Here is a 25529-nt window from a genome sequence, read left to right on the forward strand (position 1 = left end):
CCTGGGGACTCAGTGTGGGGTAAGTGGACCAGAGAGGAGGCGGCTGGGAGCCAGGGCTTCGTCTGCAGTGGGCACTGGCTGGGCAGCTCCAGGGGTGACGCCTGTGGGGTGGGGGCATCCAGATAGAGCTGCCCTGGGCGCCACTGTGGACCCCTCCATCTGACCAGGTGCTGGGGGTACAGACTGGGAGACGGTCTGGGCTCTTCCAGCTCGGGAGGGAGGCAGTGGTGGGCCCTGCGGTAACTCATGTGGTCACTCTCCGCCTGAGGAGATGGGGGCCCTGGGCAGAGGGAGTAGGAAGCGGGGAGAACTTGGGGACAGAAGCAGGGAGAAGCCAAGGTAGCAGCGGCCCCAGAGGAGGGGTCAGCACGTCCGGGATGAGTGGCATGAGGGTGAGGCTCAGCCAGGGGTCTCGGGGTTGCTGGGGAGGGGATCTTGGGGAGGGGCTGTTGGGGGAGGAGTGGGGTCCTGGGGGCTGCCCTGCCCAGCCTGACCCGTGTGCCCTTGTTCCTCCAGGAGATGGTAACCTGCACCTCAACGTGACAGCGGAGGCCTTCAGCCCGTCGCTCCTGGGTGCCCTGGAGCCCCACGTGTAGGAGGGGACGGCCGGGCAGCAGGGCAGCGTCAGCGCGGAGCACGGCGTGGGCTTCAGGAAGAGGGATGTCCTGGGCTACAGCAAGCCCCCCGAGGTCCTGCAGCTGATGCAGCAGCTCAAGGTCCTGCTGGACCCCAAGGGCATCCTCAACCCCTACAAGACGCTGCCCAGCCAGGCCTGATGGCCGCTCCCGCTGCTGCCAAGGCCCACTGGGGGTCAGCGGATGGCTCTCGGGCGAGGGTGTTGTGGTGGCTCTGAGTGGTGAGCCAGCAGTGGGCAGGGGACCAGGCACCTGGTCGAAGGGACCGGGAGACCCCATTGGGGAACTGCCGGACGCAGGCCCTCGGGCAGGAGCGTCTGGCAGAATGGGGAGCGCGGCAGGCTCCCTCCTTTGCAGGGCGAGGTGGGGCGTCTGCAGCCATCCTGGACAGGCCGGCGTGGCGGCAGCTTTGCCCACGTGGAAGCGGGGCTGGGTTTCACTTGCGTGGTAGTGGTCCCTGGCTCCACCTTGCCTGCTGCAGCCTGGGGAGAGGCACTGGGTGGTTATTCCACCTATTTGCTGCTCGTTCCCCGGGCATGCGTGGGCAGCGGGGGGCTGTGGGCAGGACCCCATGGGCCGTGATCGTGGGTTGCCGAGAGGACCCGAGGGCTGTGGCTCTGCTGAATGGAGCCGGGTCCCTCAGGCCGTGGACTCCCTTGGGAGGGTGACTGTGGCTTATGTCTGGGCCTGAGTGACAGAAATGTCATTTCCCGCCCCTTCTAGAGGGCTGCCAGCTGGGAAGACAGTTATCAGGACAAGCTGTGCTCTGAGTCTCGGGTTCTGCTTCTACAAAGAATGTGTGGTGCTGCGGGCGAGGCCCTGGCACGGGCAAGGGCCGCTGCAGCGTGCGTTTCTGCTCGTCAGCCGCCCTGGGCAGCGGATGGGCTGGGCGACGCAGCTGGACGCACATCTCTTTCTGTCATGAATGTCCAGTAAAAATCTGAATTGGTTGCAGCCTTCTCTTTGCTTCTGTTACTGGAAAATCATCTTTCAGAGCCCATTGTGAAGGGCCTGTGCATCCCATTCCCACAGCCCCTGGACCACTGGGGCCATAGTGTGGCCGGGCCTGACGCTACTGTGACTGTCACTGTGCCTCCTGTCCCCGTGCACTGTCCTGGTGGCGGCTGAGCTCCCACCGGCTGCACAGGGCAGGCCTGGACATGGAACGGGCACCTCGTAGCCCTTGGTGGCCCTGGAGGTCCTCAGCGGCTGGGCCTGACCGAGGTGGATCCATGGGCCCCTCCTGTCCCTGTGGGCATTGAGGACCTCGGATCCTGCTCAGAGGGGGAGACGTACCTCTGACCCACTGCCCTGCAGAGCGCGCCTGCCTAGCCGGGGCCTCTGTGTGGACAGGCCACGTCCTCCTGGTGGAGGTCCTCGGGGGGTGGGTGGGGGCCTTGGGCCAGCATGATTTTTTTTTTTTGAGACAGGATCTCACTCTGTCACCCAGGCTGGAGTGCAGGGGTATAGTCACAGCTCACTGCAGCCTCGACCTCTTGGGCTCAAGTGATCCTCCCACCTCAGCCTCCTGAGTAGCTGGGAGTACAGGTGTGAGCCATCATGCCCAGATAATTTTTTTTTTTTGAGACGGAGTCTCGTTCTGTCGCCCAGGCTGGAGTGCAGTGGCGTGATCTCAGCTCACTGCAAGTTCCACCTCCCGGGTTTACGCCATTCTCCTGCCTCAGCCTCCCAAGTAGCTGGGACTACAGGCGCCTGCCACCGAGCCCGGCTAATTTTTTGTATTTTTAGTAGAGACGGGGTTTCACCGTGTTAGCCAGGATGGTCTCGATCTCCTGACCTCATGATCCGCCCGCCTCAGCCTCCCAAAGTGCTGGGATTACAGGCGTGAGCCTCTGTGTCCAGCCGATCCAGCATGCTTTGAAGGCACAAATCAGGGGCACTTTGATGCTGGCCCAGCAGAGCCAGTGGGTCCCGCTCGATGCCTGGGCTACTTCCTGCTGTGCCTGGGGGCACCTGGGGCTGTCCTGCCTTGCTGGCCAAGGCCCAGCTCTGTCCCTGGGCTCTGGCCACTGTTCTGCCATCCCAGGCTGGGTACCCATGGGCAGCCCTACAGTATCTGTTGCACAGAGCAGACCCGAGGCCCCATGGGTGCCTGGCACAAAGCCCCACAGCGTGTGCCCGTGTCCCCCGAGGTCAGCCACTCGTGTCCTCTGAGGTCAGCTGGCGGCTCCTGCCCTTCAGTCTCTGCTACTGGGCACATGGTCCCTGCTGGGCAGGCCGCAGGCCAGGGGGAGTTGCTGACCCGCTGACCCTGGCTGTGCACCTGCCCTCCTGCCCTGGGTGGCTGCTGCTGGCCCAGGGGTGACTTGGGGGGCTTTCAAGCTTCTGCCCATGCTGGCCGCACGACCCCACGTCCCACCCCGGGTAGGGACTTGTGATTCTCAGACCTGGGGTCCACTGCTCTCCTAAGGACCTCCGGCCCTGGCCATGGTCTAAATGCTCACTCCTGTTGCTGGAGAGGCCAGCCGGGTGACAGCGAAAAGCCCAGAGCCCCGGGCTTGCCGTGAGGATCTGGGCTCAGCATGGGCTGTGGGGCTGCAGAGGCCTGGCCTTGCCTGCTGAGGGCGGAGGAGGGATTCCTTCCTCTAGTGCCCTCTGGACCCTGGGAGAGCAGGACCTCTGCGTCCACACTGCCTGCCGCTGGGCCTCTGGGGACTGGGAAAGCAGACACAGTCCCAGGACTGTTGGAGGAGGAAGAGGCCATGGCTGCTCTTCCCTGGGGTCTGGCTCCAGGAGGCTGCGGTGGCCATTGGGCCGGAGCAGGCCAGTGCCGGGCATGTCCTGCCAGTGCCAGCCCTGCCACCAGCCGTGGGCACTTGTTCCCGGAGCTCTGTGGCTGAGTCCCGCCGTCTCCGCTGCTGCCCTGCCCTGCCATGTTCGCCTCCAGTTTATCCAGCAATGGGGAGAGGGGCTTCTTAGATCCCCCTCAGGCTTTACTTTTGTTCCTTTAGATGATGTGAACTGCAACACAGCCAGGCGAAGCAGGTGCCGGTGAGACACCTGGCTGGCCCGAGCTGGCCCGAAGAACGGCCTGTCTGCCGTGAGGAAAACCCACACTGTGTGGTGGATGGGAGGCCAGTTTTCACATGCCAGAAACCTGTTAGATTTCTCTACCTGACAGCGGGAAAACCTGATGAGACCCGATCACATCCAGGCAGACTGTGTGCCTCGCAACCCGCGGAGTTAACACAGTGACGCCAATGCGGGAGAACTCGGTGGATCTGTGTGAGGCCGGCCACCGGCCTTGGTGCCCCGGAGACAGCTCCGCCAGCGGCCATGTACGGCGTTGAGCGTCCGTGGTCAGGTGTGTGTAAAAGACGCGCAGAAAATTCCACACCACCCCAACCTCCCAGCCAGAGGCTCTGACAAGGCCTGCAGCCACGCGGAAAGAGCAATGAAGAGCAGAGTGTGTGGGGAGGACCCTGTTCCTTTGTTCTTTCCGCAGCGGCTCCCGCCAGGCAGGTTCTGATGGAATTCTGCAGCGGATCCAGCCAGGGTCGTCGGGGTGGGGTAGGTGCCGAGGGGTGGCCTTTGTGTTCGGATTAGAAACTGGTGATTGTCACATTAAGACCTCTAAGCTGCTGCAACGTGAGAAGATGTTACACAACCAGGGCCCCTGAGCTGAGGCCGAGGAGGGGGCCAGGAGAGTGGCGGGAGGGGCCCCAGGCAGGGCCAGAGCTGCCCGTGTGCAGCAGGGGAGAGGGGAGAGGGTGCGGGCCTGGTGGTCTCAGCCCCAGGGAGAGTGGAGTGTGGGGGAGAAGACTGCCCGCCCCTCCCCTCCCCCAGGACGGCTGCCCCTGGGAGAGCCCCTGGGGGAGCCAGTTTCCTGTAAGCAGAAGGGCAAGTGGTCGGGACCCAGGGGTGTCTGACGGTTGTGGACTCAGCACCCAGTGGAAGGGTTTGGGGTTGGGGCCCCTGTGACCCCGCAGGCCCCTGAGGGTTCCTGTGGAGATGAGAGATTGTAATAAATAAAGACACAAGATAAAGAGATAAAGAGAAAGCAGCTGGGCCCCGGGGACCACTACCATCAAGACGCAGGGACCGGTAGTGGTTCCAGACGGCTGGGCCCGCTGATATTTATTACATACAAGACAAGGGGGCAGGGTAAGGAGGGTGAATCTTCTAAGTGATTGACAAGGTGAAGTAAGGCACGTGATTACAGGACAGGGGGCCCTTCCCTCTTAGGTAGCTAAAGCAGAGCGGGAAGGCAGCAAACGTCAGCGTTTTCTTCTCTGCACTTATAAGAAAGATCAAAGACTTTAAGACTTTCACTATTTCTTTTACTGCTATCTGCTACGAACTTCAAAGAGGAACCCGGAGTACAGGAGGAGTATGAAATGCAACAAAGAGTAATATTAAAAGCTAATGATTAATAATGTTTATAATAATGATTGATAATTGTCCATGATCATCTCTATCTAATTTGTATTATGACTATTCTTATTCTAACTATTTACTATACTGAAACAGTTTGTGCCTTCAGTCTCTTGCCTCGGCACCTAGGTACTTTCGCCCACATGGAGGCAGAGGTGACAGGCGTGCAGGGCAGTGGGTCTGGACCCAGATGGCAGGCACGTTAACGACCAGTGACCAGGGCTCTGCCCACCTGGCCTGGCGCGTTGGCCCCCCAGCAATGCGGCTTCACGCCAGCTGCTTTCCTGAGCACTCAGGGTTTAGGTCCTGTTCTGCTGCCTCTGAGCGCCTGTGACCTGCAAAGGCCCTACCCTCGGCCTAGGTCCCTTGGGGTACCACTGACCTTCTGGGACCCTGAAGCTGCCTGTGTGGCAGGCCTGTCCACCCCCACACCCGCCCAAACAACGCAGAGGAATGAAAAATGATTCCTCAAGGAGCCGGTCCAGGGCCAGGCGCGGTGGCTCACGCCTGGAATCCCAGCACTTTGAGGGGCCGAGGTGGGAGGATTGCTTGAGCCCAGGAGTTTGAGAACAGCTTGAGCACACATGGTGAGACTCTGTCTCTGCCAAAAATTAAAAATAGCCAGGCGCGGTGGCATGCACCTAGAGTTCCAGCTGCAGGAGGCTCTTACAGGGAGGAGGGACAAGCCTGAGCTCAGGAGGTCAAGGCTGTGGGGAGCCCCACGTGACTGCACCACTGCACTCCAACCTGGGTGACAGAGCGAGACCCTCTCTGGAAAAATAAAAAGGAGCTGGACAGGGAGGCCGAGAGCAAATAGCTGCAAGAATGTGGTGCTGCCCAGGGTGGGGAGGGCTGGGGAACCTTGGGGTAGACCAGGAGCCTGAATTGAGGGTTGGGGGCAGGTGGAGGGGCCGGGAGGCCCGGGGCTGTCTTAGGAGAGCCCTCCTGACACCTAGTCCCTGGGCCAGGTTCCTCCTGGTGGAGCATCCCAAACCTGAGCCCTCCCACTCTTTTCCTTGGACCCACATGCAAGGAGCTGGGGCGGCTGTCTGCTCCCAGGCTGAGGCCCCAGATGGGCCCTTCCTCGCTTTGGTAGCCGGTCAGACCCAGGGCGGGCGCAAGCCCTTGGCAGTGCTCCCCGACACTGCCCCTTGGACCTCAGGGTGTGGGGAGGACAGACCAGGGCAGGACCCAGGAGGCCACGAGGGCTGGTAGGGGTCATGGTCCTGGCAGTCCCACAGTCAAGGGCTCTGCCCTCCTGCAGGCACCCCCAGAGGGGGATCCTCTCGAGGGAGCATGGGCCCTGTCTCCCCACCTGCCCTTCTGGGAGATCAAGAGTTGCTGTGAAGTTTCTAGAACAGTGCCCAGCCTGGCAGACGGGCATGCAAGTGCCTCCTGGGTGTGCCCGGGTGCGGCCTGACAGGGCTGGGGTCCTGTTGGGCTGTGGGCAGGTCCTCAGACGGCCTCCTGGCTCCTGCTTTGCCCCCTCCCCATGGGCCCTGTGCCAGCGGCTGTGCAAACAGAGGCCAGGAAGCGAGGTGATGCTCCCTTTGTTTCTGGCAAAGTGTGTGGCACCTGGAGCCACCTTCCGGGTTCCACGGCCCTGGGGCCTTGGGGCTCTGGGGACAGGGAGGGAATGGGGTGCACAGCGGCCAGGGATGTTCAGCGTCACCGGTGGAAGGGGTGAAACCTGTTCTTCCTGGTGGTGAGGGTTTGCCCCTTGACTCTGGAAAGCAGAGACTGTGGAGCAGGGCCCACTTCAAAGCACAGGGCTGGGGGCTGTGGCCTGGTCCCTCTGTGGATGTGGCGGATGGGTGGCCCTGGACTGGTGAAGGACTGGCCGGGAGTTCTGTAGGGGCCCCCCTCCTGCCAGCCCCCAGCCCACAGTCGACCACTGCCTGCCCCAGGGCAGGAGACTTCCTTCCTGCAGCTCCGGACCTGGGATCTGAGACCCAGAAGCTGACTCCATCCTTTGTCTGCCCCTGCCCCGAGGTGGCCCTGGGCTTGCCCACCCGCCTGCAGTGTCGGCTGAAGAGGGCAACGTGCATGCGCCCCAGCTGCTCCCAGCTGCTCCCCGGCTGCTCCCGGCTGCTCCCGGCTGCTCCCGGCTGCTCCCCGGCTGCTCCCCGGCTGCTCCCCAGCCTTGGGTCTGGTGGGTGCAGCCCTCCTGGTGGGACCAGGCCACACACTGGAGCACATGGGCATGGCGATGCGGATGCCGATGGAGGCGGGTTCCTGGGCATGTGGACCTGTCCCTTACACGAAGCAGCCGAGGGGCCTCCAGCCAGCCCCGCCCCCACCCCAGGGGTTAGGGCTCTGCCATGGGGGTGTGGGCATCTGCTCTGGCAAACGACGTGTGCATTTGATTGGTGTTCCTGAGTCACCGTGGACCAGGCAGGCTGCCAGAGCGGCTGATTCTTAGCAGGGAGCTGGGGCTGGGCAGACACACCCTGACTCCCTGGGGCTCCCAGCAGGGCCCCACTGGCAACAGGCAGCCTCCTCCCTCTGGCCGCCGGGCCTCTGTCCCTTTCCCAGCCTGGGGCTGGGGCCGCCACTCCACGCCACACCGCACTGTCCCTGTCTGCCCCAGCAGGGGGTGAAGGTGGCTGGTGGCTGAGGACCTCCTGCCCAGGCCCACACTTCTTGCGCAGGCCCCATAAGTCACTTGGGATCTGGAGAGCTGGGGACTTTGACCTGGGAGGGAGGTGCCCGGCCGTGACCCTCAGGCGTGTGTAGGGAGGTGCCCGCCGTGACCTCAGGCGTGTGTAGGGAGGTGCCCGGCCGTGACCCTCAGGCGTGTGTAGGGAGGTGCCCGGCCGTGACCCTCAGGCGTGTGTAGGGAGGTGCCCGGCCGCGACCCTCAGGCGTGTGTAGGGAGGTGCCCGGCCGCGACCCTCAGGCGTGTGTAGGGAGGTGCCCGGCCGTGACCCTCAGGCGTGTGTAGGGAGGTGCCCGGCCGTGACCCTCAGGCGTGTGTAGGGAGGTGCCCGGCCGTGACCCTCAGGCGTGTGTAGGGAGGTGCCCGGCCGTGACCCTCAGGCGTGTGTAGGGAGGTGCCTGGCCGTGACCCTCAGGCGTGTGTAGGGAGGTGCCCGGCCGTGACCCTCAGGTGTGTGTAGGGAGGTGCCTGGCTGTGACCCTCAGGCTGTGACCCTCAGACGTGTGTCCCTGGCAAGTTGCTCTCCACCGGCCCCACCGTTTGTAATATGGTGGCTCGGCCAAGGTGATTCTGGGGTAAGGACCCATGAGATGCCGTCTTCTTCGTTCCTAGGCTGAGCCTAGGGCAGGGTGGGTGGAGGAAGCAGCAGGGAGGCTCCTTAATGGTGGAGTGAACACCTACACGGATGTCTCTGGATAGTGGAATGTGGAGGATGCAGGGCACGCCGGTGGAGAGCTGCCCAGCCGTGCCAGCAAGGCCCTGGCGGCGTCCCCCGGCTTGCCGTTAGCACCAGAGCTGCTCTGCTGGCCCCTCCCACAGACTCGGGCTCTGGAGGTCTACAGAGCAGCTGGGAGGGTGATGCCTAAGGGACGCCAGGCCCCTGGGCTGCAGGTGGAGGTAAATGGGGAAGGGAGGCCGGGGGTCTCTGGGCCTCTCGCCAGCAGCCGCCCAGCCCAGGGTCTCCGATGCCAGGGAGTCCATGTCTGCTTGGCCGCTCCTCTGAGCCCCTCAGCCCACCCTCGTTTCTGCCTCCATGGCTGTGGGGCCTGCACCCATCCGAGCCAGGCACTGGTTGGGGCAGGGAGGCCGCCTTGGGCTGGGGCCAATCCCAGAATCCAGGCTCAGTTGGCACCGACAGGGAGGGGTTGTGGGAAGGTGACCAGCCATGTGGAGAGCTTGGCGTCGGAGGGCATGGCGGGCACCAGGGCTGGTGGGATGCGGCGAGGGTGGTGGTGACTCGTGGCCCGTGGCCGGTAGCTCTGAGGAGCATTTGCGTTTTCCTGTGGATTTGCTGTAGTGCCTGGTCACAATGTTGCAGCATTTCTGTGGCTGCTTGTCTCGGAATTAATATCTATTTCCTGAAAAGAGAAATGAACTTTCATGCAATAAAATCTAAACAAATATTTATATTTATTTTCCACCTCTGTGTCCTATTTCAAACTTACTGTCCAGCCCAAGATTTTAAAAAGTCGGATTTTCTTTTGGTGTGAAGCAGGTTCAGGGGGAGGAGGGGGAGGAAGAAGAGGAGGACGAGGAGGGGGAGGAGGGGGAGGAAGAAGAGGAGGACGAGGAGGGGGAGGAGGGGGAGGAAGAAGAGGAGGACGAGGAGGGGGAGGAGGGGGAGGAAGAGGAGGACGAGGAGGGGGAGGAGGGGGAGGAAGAAGAGGAGGACGAGGAGGGGGAGGACGAGGAGGACGAGGAGGGGGAGGACGAGGAGGACGAGGAGGGGGAGGACGAGGAGGACGAGGAGGGGGAGGACGAGGAGGACGAGGAGGGGGAGGACGAGGAGGGGGAGGACGAGGAGGGGGAGGACGAGGAGGACGAGGAGGGGGAGGAAGAAGAGGAGGACGAGGAGGGGGAGGAAGAAGAGGAGGACGAGGAGGGGGAGGAGGGGGAGGAAGCTGGGAATTGGGCTGAGCTTTCCTTGCTCATCCTCCCAATGGCCACAGGGCCCTCTGCCCTCTCGTCTGTGTCAGGTCCTGAGTTCTGATTCCAGAAGCCCTCGCTGTGCTGTTGGAGCCCACCAAGCCGGTCCCTGGTGGGGACAGCTCCCTCCAAGCCCCCCGGGGGGTGGACGCTGAGGGTGGGGCAGGGGGGCAGGGGTAGGCCCAGGCAGGTCCTCCCAGGGCCTGGGGAACACAGGGGCCCATCGAGGGCTCCCCAGACTCCCTCAGCCAGTTCTTCCCGAGAACAGAACAGTTAAAACCGAGCCCTCCGATGGAGATGCGGGGGAGAGGGTGTGGCTGCCGTCCCAGGAGGCAGGTGAGCTTCTGAGGATTCCAGTTCACCTGCCCCACAGCCGCACCCTGCCTGTGCCTGCGTCCTGGGGAGCCCAGAGCCGCCAGGGGCCGAGGTGGTGGGACCTCAGGGGAGCTGAATCCTCGACTGCTCCTCGCTGGAGGCCATGCTGGGCGGCTTGCAGAGGTAAGGGGGGCACCTGGACCCTCCCAGGTGGACAAAGTGTTTCATCTGTGGCTATTCTGAGAGACTGACAGGAGTGGGGTTTTGTGTTTGTCTTTCAAAGGAAATGACTTGGATTTGGAGGCTGTTCCTACTCAGGCTTCCCTGAATTCACCTGCCTTGGCTTCGTTTCGGAAGTAGGGGGCCCCTCCTGCCCAGGCTTGGGGCTGCTTCTGGGTATTTGGGGGTTCTGGGATGTGGGGCCCAGTGAGAAAGCTGCCTCCCAACACTGTGGTATGGAGACGCTCGAGTGTCCGTGTGACGGCCGGGGAGGGCGAGACCTGCCGGGCTTGGGACCTCCCGGCCTGGGTCTGCGGCTCAGGCCCGTGGCTGGGCCGTGTTGGTGGGAGTGCTGGGCGCTTGCTGGAGCGTTGGTCGTGCGTGCACTTTAGGATGCTCCCGGGGCTGTGGGTGGTGAGGGGGAGGCTGGGCTCCGCTGTGCTGTCTCCCTTCTGTAAACAGAGGGGAGGTGGATTTCTTCCCACTTAGGTTTGGAGGGGTGGTGAGTGTGGCTAGGAATGCCTTGCGTTTTCCTTCTGCTCGCCATCCTGTCTGGGGTGATTCCAGGGCAGTTTGAAGCCGTCCCTGCGCTGGCAGGTCCCTGCCTCCCCGGGCATGTGCCGCCATGAATTCAGTTACCTTCCTTTAAGGGGTGACTTAAGACCAGCTGCTGGGACACTGGCCCAGGACACCCCGTCACAGGGCTGAGAGGTGTGGGGCCGGCTGCCTGGCCTGGACCATCCTAGGTGGCCCCTCCTGTGGATGTTGTGACCATATTGTGAAGAAGAGGCCCAGGGGCTGGGGAATCAGGCTCACCTGATTAGCTGGGGGCCCCCTGAGGTCGGCCAGGGCGGGTGTGCCTGACCCCAGCCGGGCTCTGTGGGTGACATGGGAGGCATATTGCAGCCGAAGGCCCTCGGGGAGCCCAGGGCACAGGCTCCTCGGCTGCTGGTCTCACCGCCTGGCAGGATGGGCTCACTGCGGCGGCTCTTGCAGGCTGCACGTCCCACACTAAGGCCAGGGAGCTTTGGCTCCGGGTGTCCCAGGCGTCACTGAGCACGGCCCCCAGGAGGGAAGCCCCGAGTCACTTCCCCACAGCCCTGGACAGCAGCCTTCCTGAGCCTCGCATTTATGTTCCTGGGATTGGGCAAGTGTGGGAGGCTCACCTCGCTTGTCCCAGCTTGCTTGGCCTGTGGATGGAACAAATCAACAGCCCTGGGGACAAAGGGGACGGTAGTGTGTGGTGCTGCCGGCACCCACCTGGGTGGTTCAAGGAGCCGCCCAGAACAGAGGAGAGACTTTGCCTGCGCTAGTGAGGCCTCGTCTTGACCACTGGCCACGGGAAATCCAGGCCGCCGGGCAAAGTGCTCACCTGGATGCTTGCTGATCTTTTGTTTTGCTGGTGATGATTCAGGCACAAAACTCTGAGCTATGGCACTTGGGGGTGTTGCCTCCCTGGGGTGTGGCCAGGTATCTGTGGTGAGGAAGGGACTCATGATCAGAGAAGATGTGGTACAGAGCCCATGGGGGTCACCATGCCGGTGTGAACCCCCAAAATTTGAGACAGGTCTTGGTTAATTTAGAAAGTTTATTTTGCCAAGAGTGAGGACGTGCGCCTGTGACCCAGGCTCAGGAGGTCCTGATGACGTGTGCCCAAGGTGGTCAGAGCACAGTTTGGCTTTATACATTGTAGGGAGACATGAGACATCAGTCAGCATATGCAGGACGAACATTGGTTCGGTCTGGAGAGGTGGGACAACTCGAAGCAAAGGCAGGAAGACTCCAAGTGGGGAGGGGACTTCCAGGTCATAGGCAGGTAAGAGACAAATGGTTGCATTCTTTTGAGTTTCTGATGAGCCTCTCCAAAGGAGGCAGTCAGATAGGCATTTATCTCAGTGAGCAGAGGGGAGACTTTGAATACAATGGGGGCAGGTTTGCCCTGAGCAGTTCCCACTTTGGCTTTTCCTTTTAGCTTAGTGATCTGGGGGCCCCAAGATTTATTTTCCTTCCACATTTCCCCTCATTTCTTTTTAAAAATCTTTTAGAGAAAGTATTTTAGAAGAAAATGAGTCTCTGGTCCCAGGTTTTGTCTGATCTCTCACAGCTAGGATAGTTTATTTCTAGACGGGCAGGTCCTGAGTTACTAGGAAAGGTCATTGTTTTTTTGAGACGGAGTCTTGCTCTGTCGCCCAGGCTGGAGTGCAGTGGCGCAATCTCGGCTCACTGCAAGCTCCGCCTCCCGGGTTCACGTCATTCTCCTGCCTCAGCCTCCCGAGTAGCTGGGACTACAGGCGCCCGCCACCACGCCCGGCTAATTTTTTGTATTTTTAGTAGAGACGGGGTTTCACCTTGTTAGCCAGGATGCTGTCCATCTCCTGACCTCGTGATCCACCCACCTTGGCCTCCCAAAGTGCTGGGATTACAGGCGTGAGCCACTGTGCCCAGCCCTAGGAAGTTCATTTTTTAGCAGGTTGTGAAGTGTCAAGTCCTAGGAAGACAAAATAGGAGGAGGAAGGGAGAAAAACAACAACAAAGAAAAATGCAATCCTGGAAAGTCTATACAGGCCACACTGCTCCGAAGTCCAAACATCAGTAGGCAAACATGAAAGTGGCTTATGTGGCCGGGCGCGGTGGCTCACACCTGTAATCCCAGCACTTTGTGAGGCCGAGGCAGGTGGATCACCTGAGATCAGGAGTTTGAGACCAGCCTGACCAACATGGAGAAACCCCATCTCTACTAAAAAATACAAAATTAGCCGGGCATGGTGGTGCAGCCTGTAATCCCAGTTACTCAGGAGGCTGAGGCAGGAGAATCGCTTGAACCTGGGAAGCGGAAGTTGTGGTGAGCCGAGATCGCGCCATTGCACTCCAGCCTGGGCAACAAGAGCAAAATCCCGTCTCAAAAAAAAAAAAAAGTGGATTATGTAGTAAATAGATTGCTGTTATTTTCTTCCGAAGTTTAAGTTGTCTAGCTTATTCCAAATCAGGACTCTCCGTGAGGGTCCTGACAGTTTTTTCCTCTACTCTGATGACACAGTCTCCAGCATCAGGACCCTGTATTTAAGAACACCTGTTAGGGTTCTATAGCTGATTATAAAACCACCGTAAAGAGGACCAAAGCAGGACAACAATTGTCCGTGGATGATAAAAAGTTTTAGGACAGCCATAGTCAAAGACACAATTGACAAGGAAATTGTTTACTTTTGTGGCACAGTATAATTTAACATAAGAATTATAAATATTATTGATAACATACATTAAATTATATCAGAATTATAGGAGTTTCCCATAATTTTGGTACACATACCAATAACATATTTATGCAAATACAGCCTAAAGAAAACCAAGTACCATTTCATACTTGACAACGCTTCCTTTATAACTTTTATACCAAATAAGCCAAACTATGTCATTTTTGGACTTTAGCAAACCTAATGTCTTAAGGGATTAATTAGGTCGGAAAAAGACATAATTTATAATTTGATTTTGGAAAGTTTGTCAAGTATCAAAGGTTTAAAACACTTTATATCACAAAACAGGATCATTCATTTAACCGAGGTGAGAACTCAAGGATTTCGAAACAGGCCAAAGCCTTCATTCTCTGAGAGAGGCAACTTAGTGCTCCAACAATAAACCCTAATAAAACCAGCGTGAAGCCAACGCAATTTGCTTTTCAAAATTTCACAAATGATCTATAACATTTTAATCTTGATCATAAGATACAACTTCCATAGGCCTTTATAACCTTTATTTAGGAGTCGGTTAATGCTTCAAGAAAACCTTGTTAATCTGACACAGGCCCATATGCTGGTCTTGCATCAGTGTGTCTTTGACGTTAATGATTAATTTATAGAGAAACAACTTATTTTATCTCTCAAAATCAGCCCTTATAATCTCACACACCTGGCCGGGCGCGGTGGCTCACGCTTGTAATCCCAGCACTTTGGGAGGCCGAGGCGGGCGGATCACGAGGTCAGGAGATCGAGACCACGGTGAAACCCCGTCTCTACTAAAAATACAAAAAAATCAGCCGGGCGTAGTGGCAGGTGACTCTAGTCCCAGCTACTCGGAGAGGCTGAGGCAGGAGAATGGCGTGAACCCGGGAGGCGGAGCTTGCAGTGAGCCGAGATTGCGCCACTGCACTCCAGCCTGGGTGACAGAGCGAGACTCCGTCTCAAAAAAAAAAAATAAAATAAAATAAAAAATCTCACACACTTACCTCTTCTGCGATGAGATAAGTATGAAATTGCTTGATTAATAAATGCAAACAAAAATGGATGCTGGCAAATTCTTAAGACATTTCTAGTATTATTTTACCAATGATTTAAAATCCAACCTATTACAGATTTGACTTAAGTCGTGTGAACTTGAAAGGCATTTGACTAGTCTTTTTTCTTTAGTATCTAAGTACTTTTATTTTTTAAGCCAATTAGTTGAGCTCTTTTATATGTTTTTACTAGTGAACACTGTGTACACAACACGTAAATACAGAGACATACTAGGCGAATAGAAGTACATCTTACTGATTTGTAAAGACTTTTTCTTTCTTTATCTCAGACTTTCAGATTCTCAATGACCTGTTTCAGAACCCTAGGCAGTTGTTAGCTAGTCTTAAATTTGCATATTAAAGGAAACAACTCTGGTGAAAATCAAATAGCAAAATTTAGAACATAGGATATGGAGAGAACAAGTCTGGTGTGCTAGAGGGAGGTTAAAGATGGATGCCAAGCCAGACATAAGATTATAAAAATCTACCATTGGATTATACAAGGAGACCAGTTTTATTTAGACAGGGACTACCTGTGTTGTAACTGGACCTCTGAGCTCTGGGGCAGAGCCCACACTGAATCCTGGGTTTCCAAAAAGGGAGAATTATTATGAGGCTAGATCACGGGATGCTTTTACAGTGCACTTAATTTTTTTTAAACAAAAACATTTCTAAGTGTCTAAACTACACTCTTCTGTAAAAACCCAAGAGTAGCCTCTGTTTCAAATAACTATTTTAGTCAATAAATCAGGTAACACAATACAAAAGCAAGCAGCTTAAAAGCTAAGACAGCCTGGGTGTGGTGGCTCACACCTGTAATCCCTGCATTTTGGGAGGCCGAGGTGGGTGGATCACCTGAGGTCAGGAGTTCAAGACCAGCCTGGCCAACATGATGAAACCTTGTCTCTACTAAAACTACAAAAAATTAGCCAGGCGTGGTGGTGGGCACCTGTAATCCCAGCTACTCAGGAGGCAGAAGCAGGAGACTCGCTTGAACCTGAGAGGCGGAGGTTTATTGAGCTGAGATTGCACCACTGCACTCCAGCCTGGGCAACAAGAATGAAACTCCGTTTCAAAAAAAAAAAAAAAAAAAAAAAAAGCTGAGACGAACTTGTCTGTTTACACATTTGGGGTTCCACAGGAACCCAAAGGGAGTCTGGCGCCTTCTTGGTTTTCTTTAAGGAACCTCAGGCTCTTATAAACTATTTTAGGTCTCTCGCGCAGCAGAGGGTGCAAGAGAAAGGAGAGACAGCAGAAGTAAATAAAGAAAAACAGAACTCTGTAAACTGAGAAAAAACAAAAAGCTTTTGCTCAAAAAAAGGACAAGGTCCTAGGAGAGACAAAAAACCCAAAAACATGAAGAACATGAAGAAGGCCTTTTAAATACACACACACACACACACACACACACACACACACACCCCCCTTGTATGTTAGCTTTTAATTAAGCTGACTTTAACAGTTGAGCTCCTTTAATAAAATGTTTTCAAATCTCATTACCATATTTCACCTGGGACAAGTTGCTGCTGTTTCAGAAATACAGACATTGCTCTTTCAATTTGGTCTGGCTAGCAAAAAGGGGTCTTGTTATGTAAATAAAGTCTCTTTAGTTGTAAAAATAAAAAATATTTCCTCTTTTTTTTTCTTTTGGCTGGCATCTTTCTCCCCCACCACACACCTTTTGTGTGTGTGTGTGGCGGGGGGGGGGGGACTTAACCATTTGACAGGTTTTGTTCCCAATAATTTGGAACTTTTCTTCAGATTTGATAAAGTCAGATAGAGTTGGTCAAACCCCATGGGAAAAAGACTGAAAAAACAACAAAAACAGAGACAAACAACAACAACAACAAACAGTTCAGTAAAACAAACAATCACACAACTTATATGCTTACTGAGTGCTCTAATGGTAAGGAGAAATTAAGACCAGCTGGTTGATAACTTTAGCCAAGACAGAACCCCAGTTCGGCTACTTACCTAGGGATGGGCCTCAGGCTGATAACTCTCTACCATCTTAGAAGCAGGAACAAAAGAAAAACCTCATCTTCCCTGTTGGAAACAAGCTGCAACTCCACAAAGGAGTTACCTGCCTTCCATCGTCATGGAAGCAGGAGAACTGGCCCTCCTTGTTGGAAGCAAGGAAAACTCCAAAACAAATAGAGGGTTGTACAGCAAAATAAACTTTAGATCTTGACCAAATTTTGGGAGATCAGGGATTTTTTGGAGGGGTGCTCCCAGACCTCAGCAAATTGTCCTATTGGTTTGAGCCATAAAGTTAGCTCATGTCAGTACCAAGCTCCGATAGGAGGTTTGCCAAAGGTCAACGGCATCTCCACCCAGAATCCCTCCGTGGTTACTGAAATGCAAACCCTGAAAATTTGAGACAGGTCTACAAAAGGAAAATATCTTGGGCCCCTGAAATCACTACGCTAAAGCAAAATGTCAAACTGGGAACTGCTTAGGGCCAACCTGCCTCCCATTCTCTTCAGAGTCTCCCCTCTGCTCACTGAGACAAATGCATCTCTGATTGCATCCTTTAGAGAGGCTCATCAGAAACTCAGAAGAATGCAACTGTTTGTCTCTTATCTACTTATGACCTGGAAGCCCTTCCCTGCTTCAAGTTGTCCTGCTTTTGCTTCCAGTTGTCACACCTTCCCAGACCAAACCAATGTTCATCTTGCATATGTTGATTGATGTCTCATGTTGCCCTACAATGTATAAAAAAAAAAAAAGCCAAGCTGTGCTCTGACTACCTTGGGCACATGTGTTCAGGACTCCCTGAGGCTGGCAAACAAACATCAACCTTGGCACAGTAAACTTTCTAAGTTAACTGAGACGTGTCTCACATTTTTAGGTTCACATTTTGGTAACCACAGAGGGATTCTGACCTTTGACAAATCTATTGGTGCTTGGTACTGACATGAACTAACTTTATGGCTCAAATCAATAGGGTAATTTCCTGACATCCGGGAGCATCCCCTCCAGAGAATCCCTGATCTCCCCACATTGGTCAAGATCTAAAGTTTATTTTGCTGTACAACTCCTCCTCCTCCTTTTTTTTTTGGAGTTTTACTTGCTTCCAACAAGGAGGGCCAGTTCTCCTGCTTCCATGACGATGGAAGGCAGGTGACTCCTTTGTGCAGTTGGAGCTTGTTTCCGACAGGGAAGATGAGTTTCTTTTCCTGCTGTAGGATGGTACAGAGCTGTTTTCAGCCTGAGACCCTTCCCTAGGTAAGTAACTGAACCAGGCTTCTGTCTTGGCTAACGAGACAACCAGCTGGTCTTAATTTCTCCTTTTTCCGTCAGAGCACCCAGTGATGTGTTGCTGGGGGATTTTGTTGTTGTTGTTCTTGTCTTTCTCTCATTGGATTTGACCAACTCAGCCTGACTTGGTCAAATCCGAGTGAGAATTCCAAATTGTGGGTAACAAGACCGCTCTAATTGGGCTAAAATTCCTTGCAACTGCAAAGGGGGAAAAAAGATCAAACATAAAAGCATGTGTTTGGTTTCTGTGCTTGCTTTCTGTCTTAAAAAAACAATTGTTCCTTCATTTACTTTTCTTCCATCCTATACCTCCTTCCCCCTTTGCCATCTGCAGTACCAAGGACTCTAGAGAAGGCTTCTAGTGACTTGAACCCCTTTAAATAATTCAGAACAAGGGCACCACTCACCCCTTTTGGGGTGTTCTGTCTTCATTGTGGAGTTTCAAGAGTCATGGGCAGGTTCTTCTTAGGTCCAAAGCTGTTTCCCTGTATTGCATGACCTGACCTCTTTGGCTTTGGGGGTACCATAGATGACCTTGCACTGTGAGAGGATTTGACCTTGGTGTGTATAATGGCAGATGAGAGCTACAAACTTATGGGTGGCTGAATACAGTTCACAGGAAGTGGCCTTGGCTGTATTTTTTTTTCTTTTCTCTCCTAGGAGGTTGTTGTTTAAGGATCCCAATTCTAGTTCGGAGATGCATTCTAAAGGGTCTTCTTTATTGCTTTTCTCCCAACATTAATCTCAGTTTGGTTTGTCTGTGTGCATTTGTGTGAGGAACTGAACTGTTTGTTTTCATAGGTAAATGAGAGACTTGAGTTTTTCAGCTCCAAAGAGAAAGGGTATTGCTTCTCCCAGCCAAAGGTGCCCCTGGGTGACCGGGGGGCCTCATGGGAGTGTCTAGGGGGTTGACCCCCCTGCAACATGCAGCAGCCCTTCAGGGAAATCCCCCCAAAAGTTAATTTAAAAATAGTTCATCCAGGAAATGCCTGTAGAGGCTGATCACCCAGTGTTTTGAGCCCTCTCTGAGGTCATAGATCTCTGGAGAGAGAAACCAAGACTCGTAAGAGGGCAGAAATGACTCAGTGGTGGCACGCTGTGGAGTCCTGTCCACAAGCAGCACACATCAGTCCACCACACAAAAACCTAGGCCACAGCTCAGTTTCGCCTTTTAAGAAAAAAAAAAGCGGGAAACAAATAATCCAAGAATGAGGAGAAAACACAGAGAATGATCCCCTTTTGAGCACTCTGTAGGTTTTAAGGCACATCTACTTGCCAGAGTAAAATGGAAGTAATACAGTCTTTGTGCACATTTACATTAAGGAAAAAAGAGCCCTAACGTCAACCCCAAACCAATAGAGTTCTTATGTCCCCTTTTCCCCCATTTTCTTTTCTGCCTGCTTTAAATCTGCTGTTACCTTTCTAGTGAGAGAAAAACCACTGTTTCGATCTAGCAGGTCTTTTTTTGCAAGCCAGTGAACTTATATTTATCTCATGGCTAAAGTACTGAAGTAAAAGCTATAGAATCTTTGTGTGTGTGTATGTGTGATATATATGTCTGTGTGTGTGTGTATAGTTGAAGGCCTTTATAATAGACTTATATAACTTTATGTTCAATTGGCAATTAAATCTGCTTTAGTTTCCCTCTAGCTCACCAGACTTTCTCTTTGTACCTTACTATGTGAATTTTGCTATTTGACTTTCACCTGAGTTGTTTCCTTTAATATGCAAATTTAAGACTATTTAGCTGACAACTGCCTTAGGGTTGTGAAACAGGTTATCAAGAATTTGAAAGTCTAAGATAGGGAAAAAAATGGCCTTTATGAATCTATAACATGTACTTCTGGCTGGGTGTGGTGGCTTACGTCTATAATCCCAGCACTTTGGGAGGCCAAGGAGGGTGGATCACATGAGGTCAGGAGTTCAAGACCAGCCTGGCCAACGTGGTGAAACCCCGTCCCTACTAAAAATACAAAAATTAGTGGGGCATGGTGGTGTAATCTCAGCTGTAATCTCAGCTACTCGTGAGGCTGAGGCAGGAAAATTGTTGGAACCCAGGAGGCAGAGGTTGCAGTGTGCTGAGATTGTGCCACTGCACTCCAGCCTGGGCCGATAACAGCGAGACTCTGTCTCAAAAAAAAAAAAATAAAAAGAAAGAAAAAATGTGCTTCTATCAGCATGCCTAATATGTCTATGTATTTATGTGTTGTGTGCACAATGTTTCACTAATCTAAGTAAATGAGTAAAATAAGATAATTAGGGAAATGTAATAGGATAAATACTTGTAGACAAACTTGTAATAATTTAGAATCTTAAGTTATATTAAATTAAAAAATAGATATTTCATTATTTATTTTCCAACAAAAATATATTGTAGGAAAACATTCTTACTGGAAAAAAGGTGTCCTTTTAAAAAGGTGAATAATTTTGGTCTAATTCAAAGCTTATTTAAAAGTTATATATGAAACAAGATAGAAAGTTATACAAATAATGAGTTTTTTTTGGTAAGAAAGCTTAAAGGGAAATAATTTCATATTAGAATCTTGTATGATAAATTTAGTCCTAAAGTAAAATGACTGGCTAAGAAGGAGGGAAGTTCAGGACAAACCAGAAAATCCAAGCATGTCATGAATGGTCTGTGTAAGTCACAATAAGAGGATTTATATAAAAAGAAACCAAAAACTTTTATGTGATCAAGTTGTCACATTATTATTAAATTTTGGTTTGCTTAGAAAAAAAAACTGGGATTAAAATTTTTTTTAAACTAAGGTTATTACTTCTGTGTATCTCTCTATATGTGCTTTTAAAGTACTTCTGACATGAGTTACAGGACTTTGACTCCTGAGTGTGAGAAGGACACCAAGTCCTGCTACATTTTCAACACTGACAGTAATTAAAGCCCCATCTTCTGGCCCAGTAGAAGATGCTAATCAAAATAAACTGCATTCTTGAAACACAGAGTCAGAAATTAAAGCTATTAAACTCCCTGGGGTCAGGCGTGGTAGCTCATGCTTGTAATCTGGGCACTTTAGGAGGCTGAGGCAGGTGGATCACCTGAGGTCAGGAGTTCAACACCAGCCTGGCCAACATGGCAAAACCCCAACTCTACTAAAAATACAAAAAATAGCTGGATGTGGTGGCAGGCACCTGTAATCCCAGCTACTTGGGAGGCTGAGGCAGGGGAATTGCTTGAACCTGGGAGCTGCAGGTTGTAGTGAGCCGAGATCACGCCATTGCACTGCAGCCTGGGCAACAAGAGTGAAACTCTGTCTCAAAAATAAATAAATAAATAACAAATTTAATTGACTTCTTGCTGTTTTTATTAGGGCTTATTGATTGGAACATTAAATCTCCTCTCTCAAAAAGAGAAGGCTTTTGCCTTTTTTGAAATCCTTGAGTTACCACTTTGGTTAAATGAATGATCTAATTTGTGATATCAAGTATTTTAAACCTTTGATATTTGACAAACTTCCAAAATCCAATTATAAATTATGTCTTTTTCTGACTTAATTAACCCTTTAAGACATTAGGTTTACTAAAGTCCAACAGTGACATAGTTTGGCTTATTTGGTATAAAAATTACACAGGAAGCATTGTCAAATATGAAATGGTACTTGGTTTTCTTTAGGCTGTGTTTGTATAAATACGTTATTGGTATGTGTTCCAAAATTATGGAAAACTCCTATGATTCTGGTATAACTTAGTATGCTTTATCAGTAACAATTATAATTGTTATGTTAAGTTATTGTATACCACAGAGGAAACAAATTTCCTTGTCAATTGTGTCTTTGACTATGGTTGCCCTAAAACTTTTTGTCATCCATGGACATTTGTTGTCTTGTTTTGGTCCTCTTTAGAAGGTGGTTTTGTAATCAGCTATAGAACTCTAACAGGTGTTCTTAAATATAGGATTCTGATAACTTTGGAGATTGTGGCATTAGAATAGAGAAATAAACTTTCCAGACCCTCATGGAGAGTGGAAATGTTCATGAATATCAAGCAGAACAGGAGTTAACTGTGTAAACTGAACTGATAGAAGACTAAAGAATCTTTTTGAGCTTTGCTTTAAATGTTGCTGATTCTTTCTTTTGTATTTTTCAGAGCTGAGAAAATTTTTCTTTTGAGTTATTGACAGCTTTTTACAATTCAGTATACTCCTATGAACAAAATCTGGGGTATATTTGTTTCTCTTAAGGACTAAGCTCTGATTTTGTATCTTGCCCAAATTCCTATCTAAGAGGTTTGGGAGTCATGTCCTATAAACCATAAATTCTCATCAGATGGCTTTTATTTGACCCTGTATATCATGATTTACTTTCCAATCTGACTCTGGCATAACAAGGAAGAAAATAAAAATGTTTTACCCCAAAATATATTTCCTTGCCATGCCTTGAAATTGCCCTACGACGTCACTTGTGGGAAAAATCCACATTCTATAGAGAATCACCTTTCTCCTTTGTTTTTCTTTCTTCCAAGATCCAGGAGATAATCAGCTAAGAGCCAAGCACACTTTTAGGTCTGATAAGAAACATTTTACAACCTGCGGCCTCTCTGAAGTCTGCTATCTGAGAGCTCCCTCTCTGCACAATAAAACTTGGTCTCCACAATCCTTTACCTTAACCCGAACATTCCTTACTGTTGATCCCAGGTCTTCAGATAAACTCAAACAATTGTCATCCAGAAAATGTTTAAATTTCCCTGTAGTCTGGAAGCCCCTGCTTTGATTTGTCCCACCTTTCTCAATCAAACCAATGTATTTCTTAAATGTATCTGATTGATGTCTCATGTCTCTCTAAAAATGTTTTAAACCAAGCTGTACCCCTACCAACTTGGGCACATGTTCTCAGGACCTCCCGAGGGCTGTGTCATGGGCCATGTCACTCATTTTGGCTCAGAATAGATCTCTGCAATTATTTTACAGTTTGACTCTTTTTGTCAACACTCTCTACCTGGTTTCCCCAGAATTTGGAAACTATATGTGAGTATTTTTAATTTATGGGAGTACAGTTATTTGTATAAGGGCAGTAAGATTTTGTTTTCATTTTGCAACAGGACACAATTGGAGAAACTGGTTACTCCAATGTACTAAGGCTTTGACTGGAATGGTGAGCTTTTATGTAAGGAATCAAACCTGACTTACGGAGCCAATGAAAGCCCCTTGGAAAAACTGGCCTCATACCTTTGTCTACAGAGTCCCTGTACAGGGTTCCTGACCTGTGGCAAGAAAAGAATATCACTTTCTGACAGGTCCAGGAGCCCCAGGTTTATCCTGGAACCTCAAGCGATGAGGATGACTCAACTCATAGGTATTTGATGGCACAAATTCGTGGCTGGGCTCGGCTTTAAAAAAGTCTTATCTGAGATTCCGCCTGTGGAGCAAAGTTCCATCAAAGCCAATTTAAAGGCCTATGTAAAAAGTAATTATTCTTGCTGCACTGTATGCAAATAATTAGGCCAAGTATAATAAAGCAAACTAGTCTTACCATGATTTGTCTTTAGTGAAAATGGGAAACTGGAGAGAGAAAAATTAGGTTTCAAAACTATGGTACACCTATTTTTAGATTCCAGTCTTGCCTAATGTTTTCAATTTTTATTATTTTCTACAGTTTGGACCAAATTCTAATTTTCCTTGGCTACAAGTCTTCAAAATAATGTCTGCAATTTTTTTCCTTTGTTTGCCCCACCCCCCATTTTTCTGTTTTCTTTTCTTTTCTTTCTTTTTTTTTTCTGAGACGGAGTTTTGCTCTTGTCGCCCAGGCTGGAGTGCAGTGGCATGATCTCGGCTCACTGCAACCTCTGCCTCCTGGGTTCAAGCAATTCTCCTCCCTCAGCCTCCCTAGTAGCTGGGATTACAGGCACCTGCTACCATGCCCAGCTAATTTTTGTATTGTTATTATTATTTAGTAAAGATGGGGTTTCACTATGTTGGCCAGGCTGGTCTCAAACTCCTGAACTCAGGTGATCCACCTGCCTCAGCCTCCCAAAGTGCTGGGATTACAGACATGAACCACCGCACCCACCCGCCCCCCTCATTTTTCCTAATTTGGAGTCACTACAACCTAAGCTGTGCTTTCTTAAAGCCCTGTGAACTGAAGCCAGACAACTTAAGCTTCAGAAGAAAATAACAGCAACCTATTTTCATACATAAGCCACTTTGATGGCCTACCAATGTATGGACTTTAAAGTTATGTGGACTTATTGTGGTCTATATCGATTTTTGCACGATTATTCTTCGGTTTGTTGTCGTTTTCTTTCTTCCTCCCCCTATTTTCTCTTCCTAGGACATGAGATTTCACAAACTGCTAAAAATGAGCTTTCCTAATTAACTCAGGACCAGCCCATCTAGGAATAACCCATCCTAGCCATGAGAGATCAGATGAAACCTGGGACCAAAGACTCATTTTCTTCTAAAATGCTTTCTCCAAGATTTTAAAGAGAAAATGGGGGGAAATGTGAAAGGAAAATATCTTGAACCCCCAGATCACTGTAAGCTAAAGGGAGGAGTCAAGCTGGGAACTGCTTAGGGCCAACCTGCCCCCCATTGTATTCAAAGTCTCCCCTCTGCTCACTGAGATAAATGCCTATCTGACTGCCAGAGGCTCATCAGAAACTCCAAACAATGCAACCATTTGTCTCTTACCTGCCTGTGACCTGAAAGTCCCCTCCCCACTTGGAGTCTTCCTGCCTTCTGAGTTGTCCCACCTCTCCAGACCGAACCAATGTTCGTCCTGCACATGCTGACTGATGTCTCATGTCTCCCCACAATGTATAAAGCCAAACTGTGCTCTGACCACCTTGGGCACACGTCATCAGGACCTCCTGAGCCCGGGTCACGGGTGTTCGTCAACCCTGGCAAAATAAACTTTCTAAATTAACTGAGACCTGTGAACCTCCCAAATTTGAGACAGGTCTCAGTTAATTTAGAAAGTTTATTTTGCCATAAAGTTCATCCATGTCCAGTGAGCTGGTCAGAAGGAACCGCAGAGGGATGTGTGTGTCCGTGTGTGTGTGTATGTGTATGTATCTGTATGTATGTGTGTGTATTGTGTGTATATGTATGTATTGTGTACGTGTGTGTGTATAGGTATGTATACGTGTATGTGTGTGTATATTGTGTATATGTATGTATTGTGTATGCGTGTGTATTGTATGTACGTATTGTGTATGCATGTGTATTGTGTGTGTATGTGTGTGTGTATATGTGTGCTTATATGTGTGTATGTATATGTGTATGTGTGTGTACGTATTGTTTGTGTGTACATATTGTGTATGTGTATATGTGTGTATGCACATATTGTGTATGTGTGTGTGTATGTGTATGTACGTATTGTGTATGCATGTGTGTGTATGTATGTGTGTGTGTATTGTGTATGTGTAGTGTGTATTATTTGTGTGTGTGTATTGTGTGTGTGTGTTTGTGTGTGTGTTTAATCCTGGAGTGTAAAAAACCATCGCCATAAGAATTTGCATGAGTCTTCCTCATAGTCAACAAGGTTTCTAAAACCAGAATTTCCCTGAGCTGGAGATGGGATGTCTTAAGGCGTTTTTGTTGTTGTTGTTGTTTATTTATTTTTTGAGACAGAGACTGGCTGTGTGACCTGGGCTGGAGTGCGGTGGTGAGAACAAGGCTCACTGCAGCCTCCACCTCCCTGGCTCACGTGATCCTCCTGCATCAGCCTCTCGAGCAGCTGGGACCACAGTCTGGAGCCATCACATCTGGCTAATTTTTGTATTTTTCGTAGAGATGGGGGTCCCACTGTACCACCTATGCTGGTCTTGAACTCCTTGACTTGGTTGATCCTCCCACCTCAGCCTCCCGAAGTGCTGGGATCAGAGGTGTAAGCCACCACAC

General features: G+C 51.1%; 1 protein-coding gene across 1 annotated transcript in view; it reads left to right on the top strand.

Moving 5' to 3' along the window:
* The window catches only part of LOC100598101 (D-2-hydroxyglutarate dehydrogenase, mitochondrial), a 32826-nt gene extending 31237 nt beyond the window's left edge, over positions 1-1589 (top strand). The window contains exon 10 of the mRNA XM_030802377.1: positions 517-1589. Within this exon, the coding sequence (XP_030658237.1) occupies positions 517-596 (80 nt within the window). The 3' untranslated portion in view covers positions 597-1589. The remainder of the gene's footprint in view (positions 1-516) is intronic.
* Positions 1590-25529: the final 23940 nt, after the last annotated feature.

Source organism: Nomascus leucogenys, chromosome 22a (genome assembly GCF_006542625.1).
Source record: "Nomascus leucogenys isolate Asia chromosome 22a, Asia_NLE_v1, whole genome shotgun sequence".
NCBI lineage: Eukaryota > Metazoa > Chordata > Mammalia > Primates > Hylobatidae > Nomascus > Nomascus leucogenys.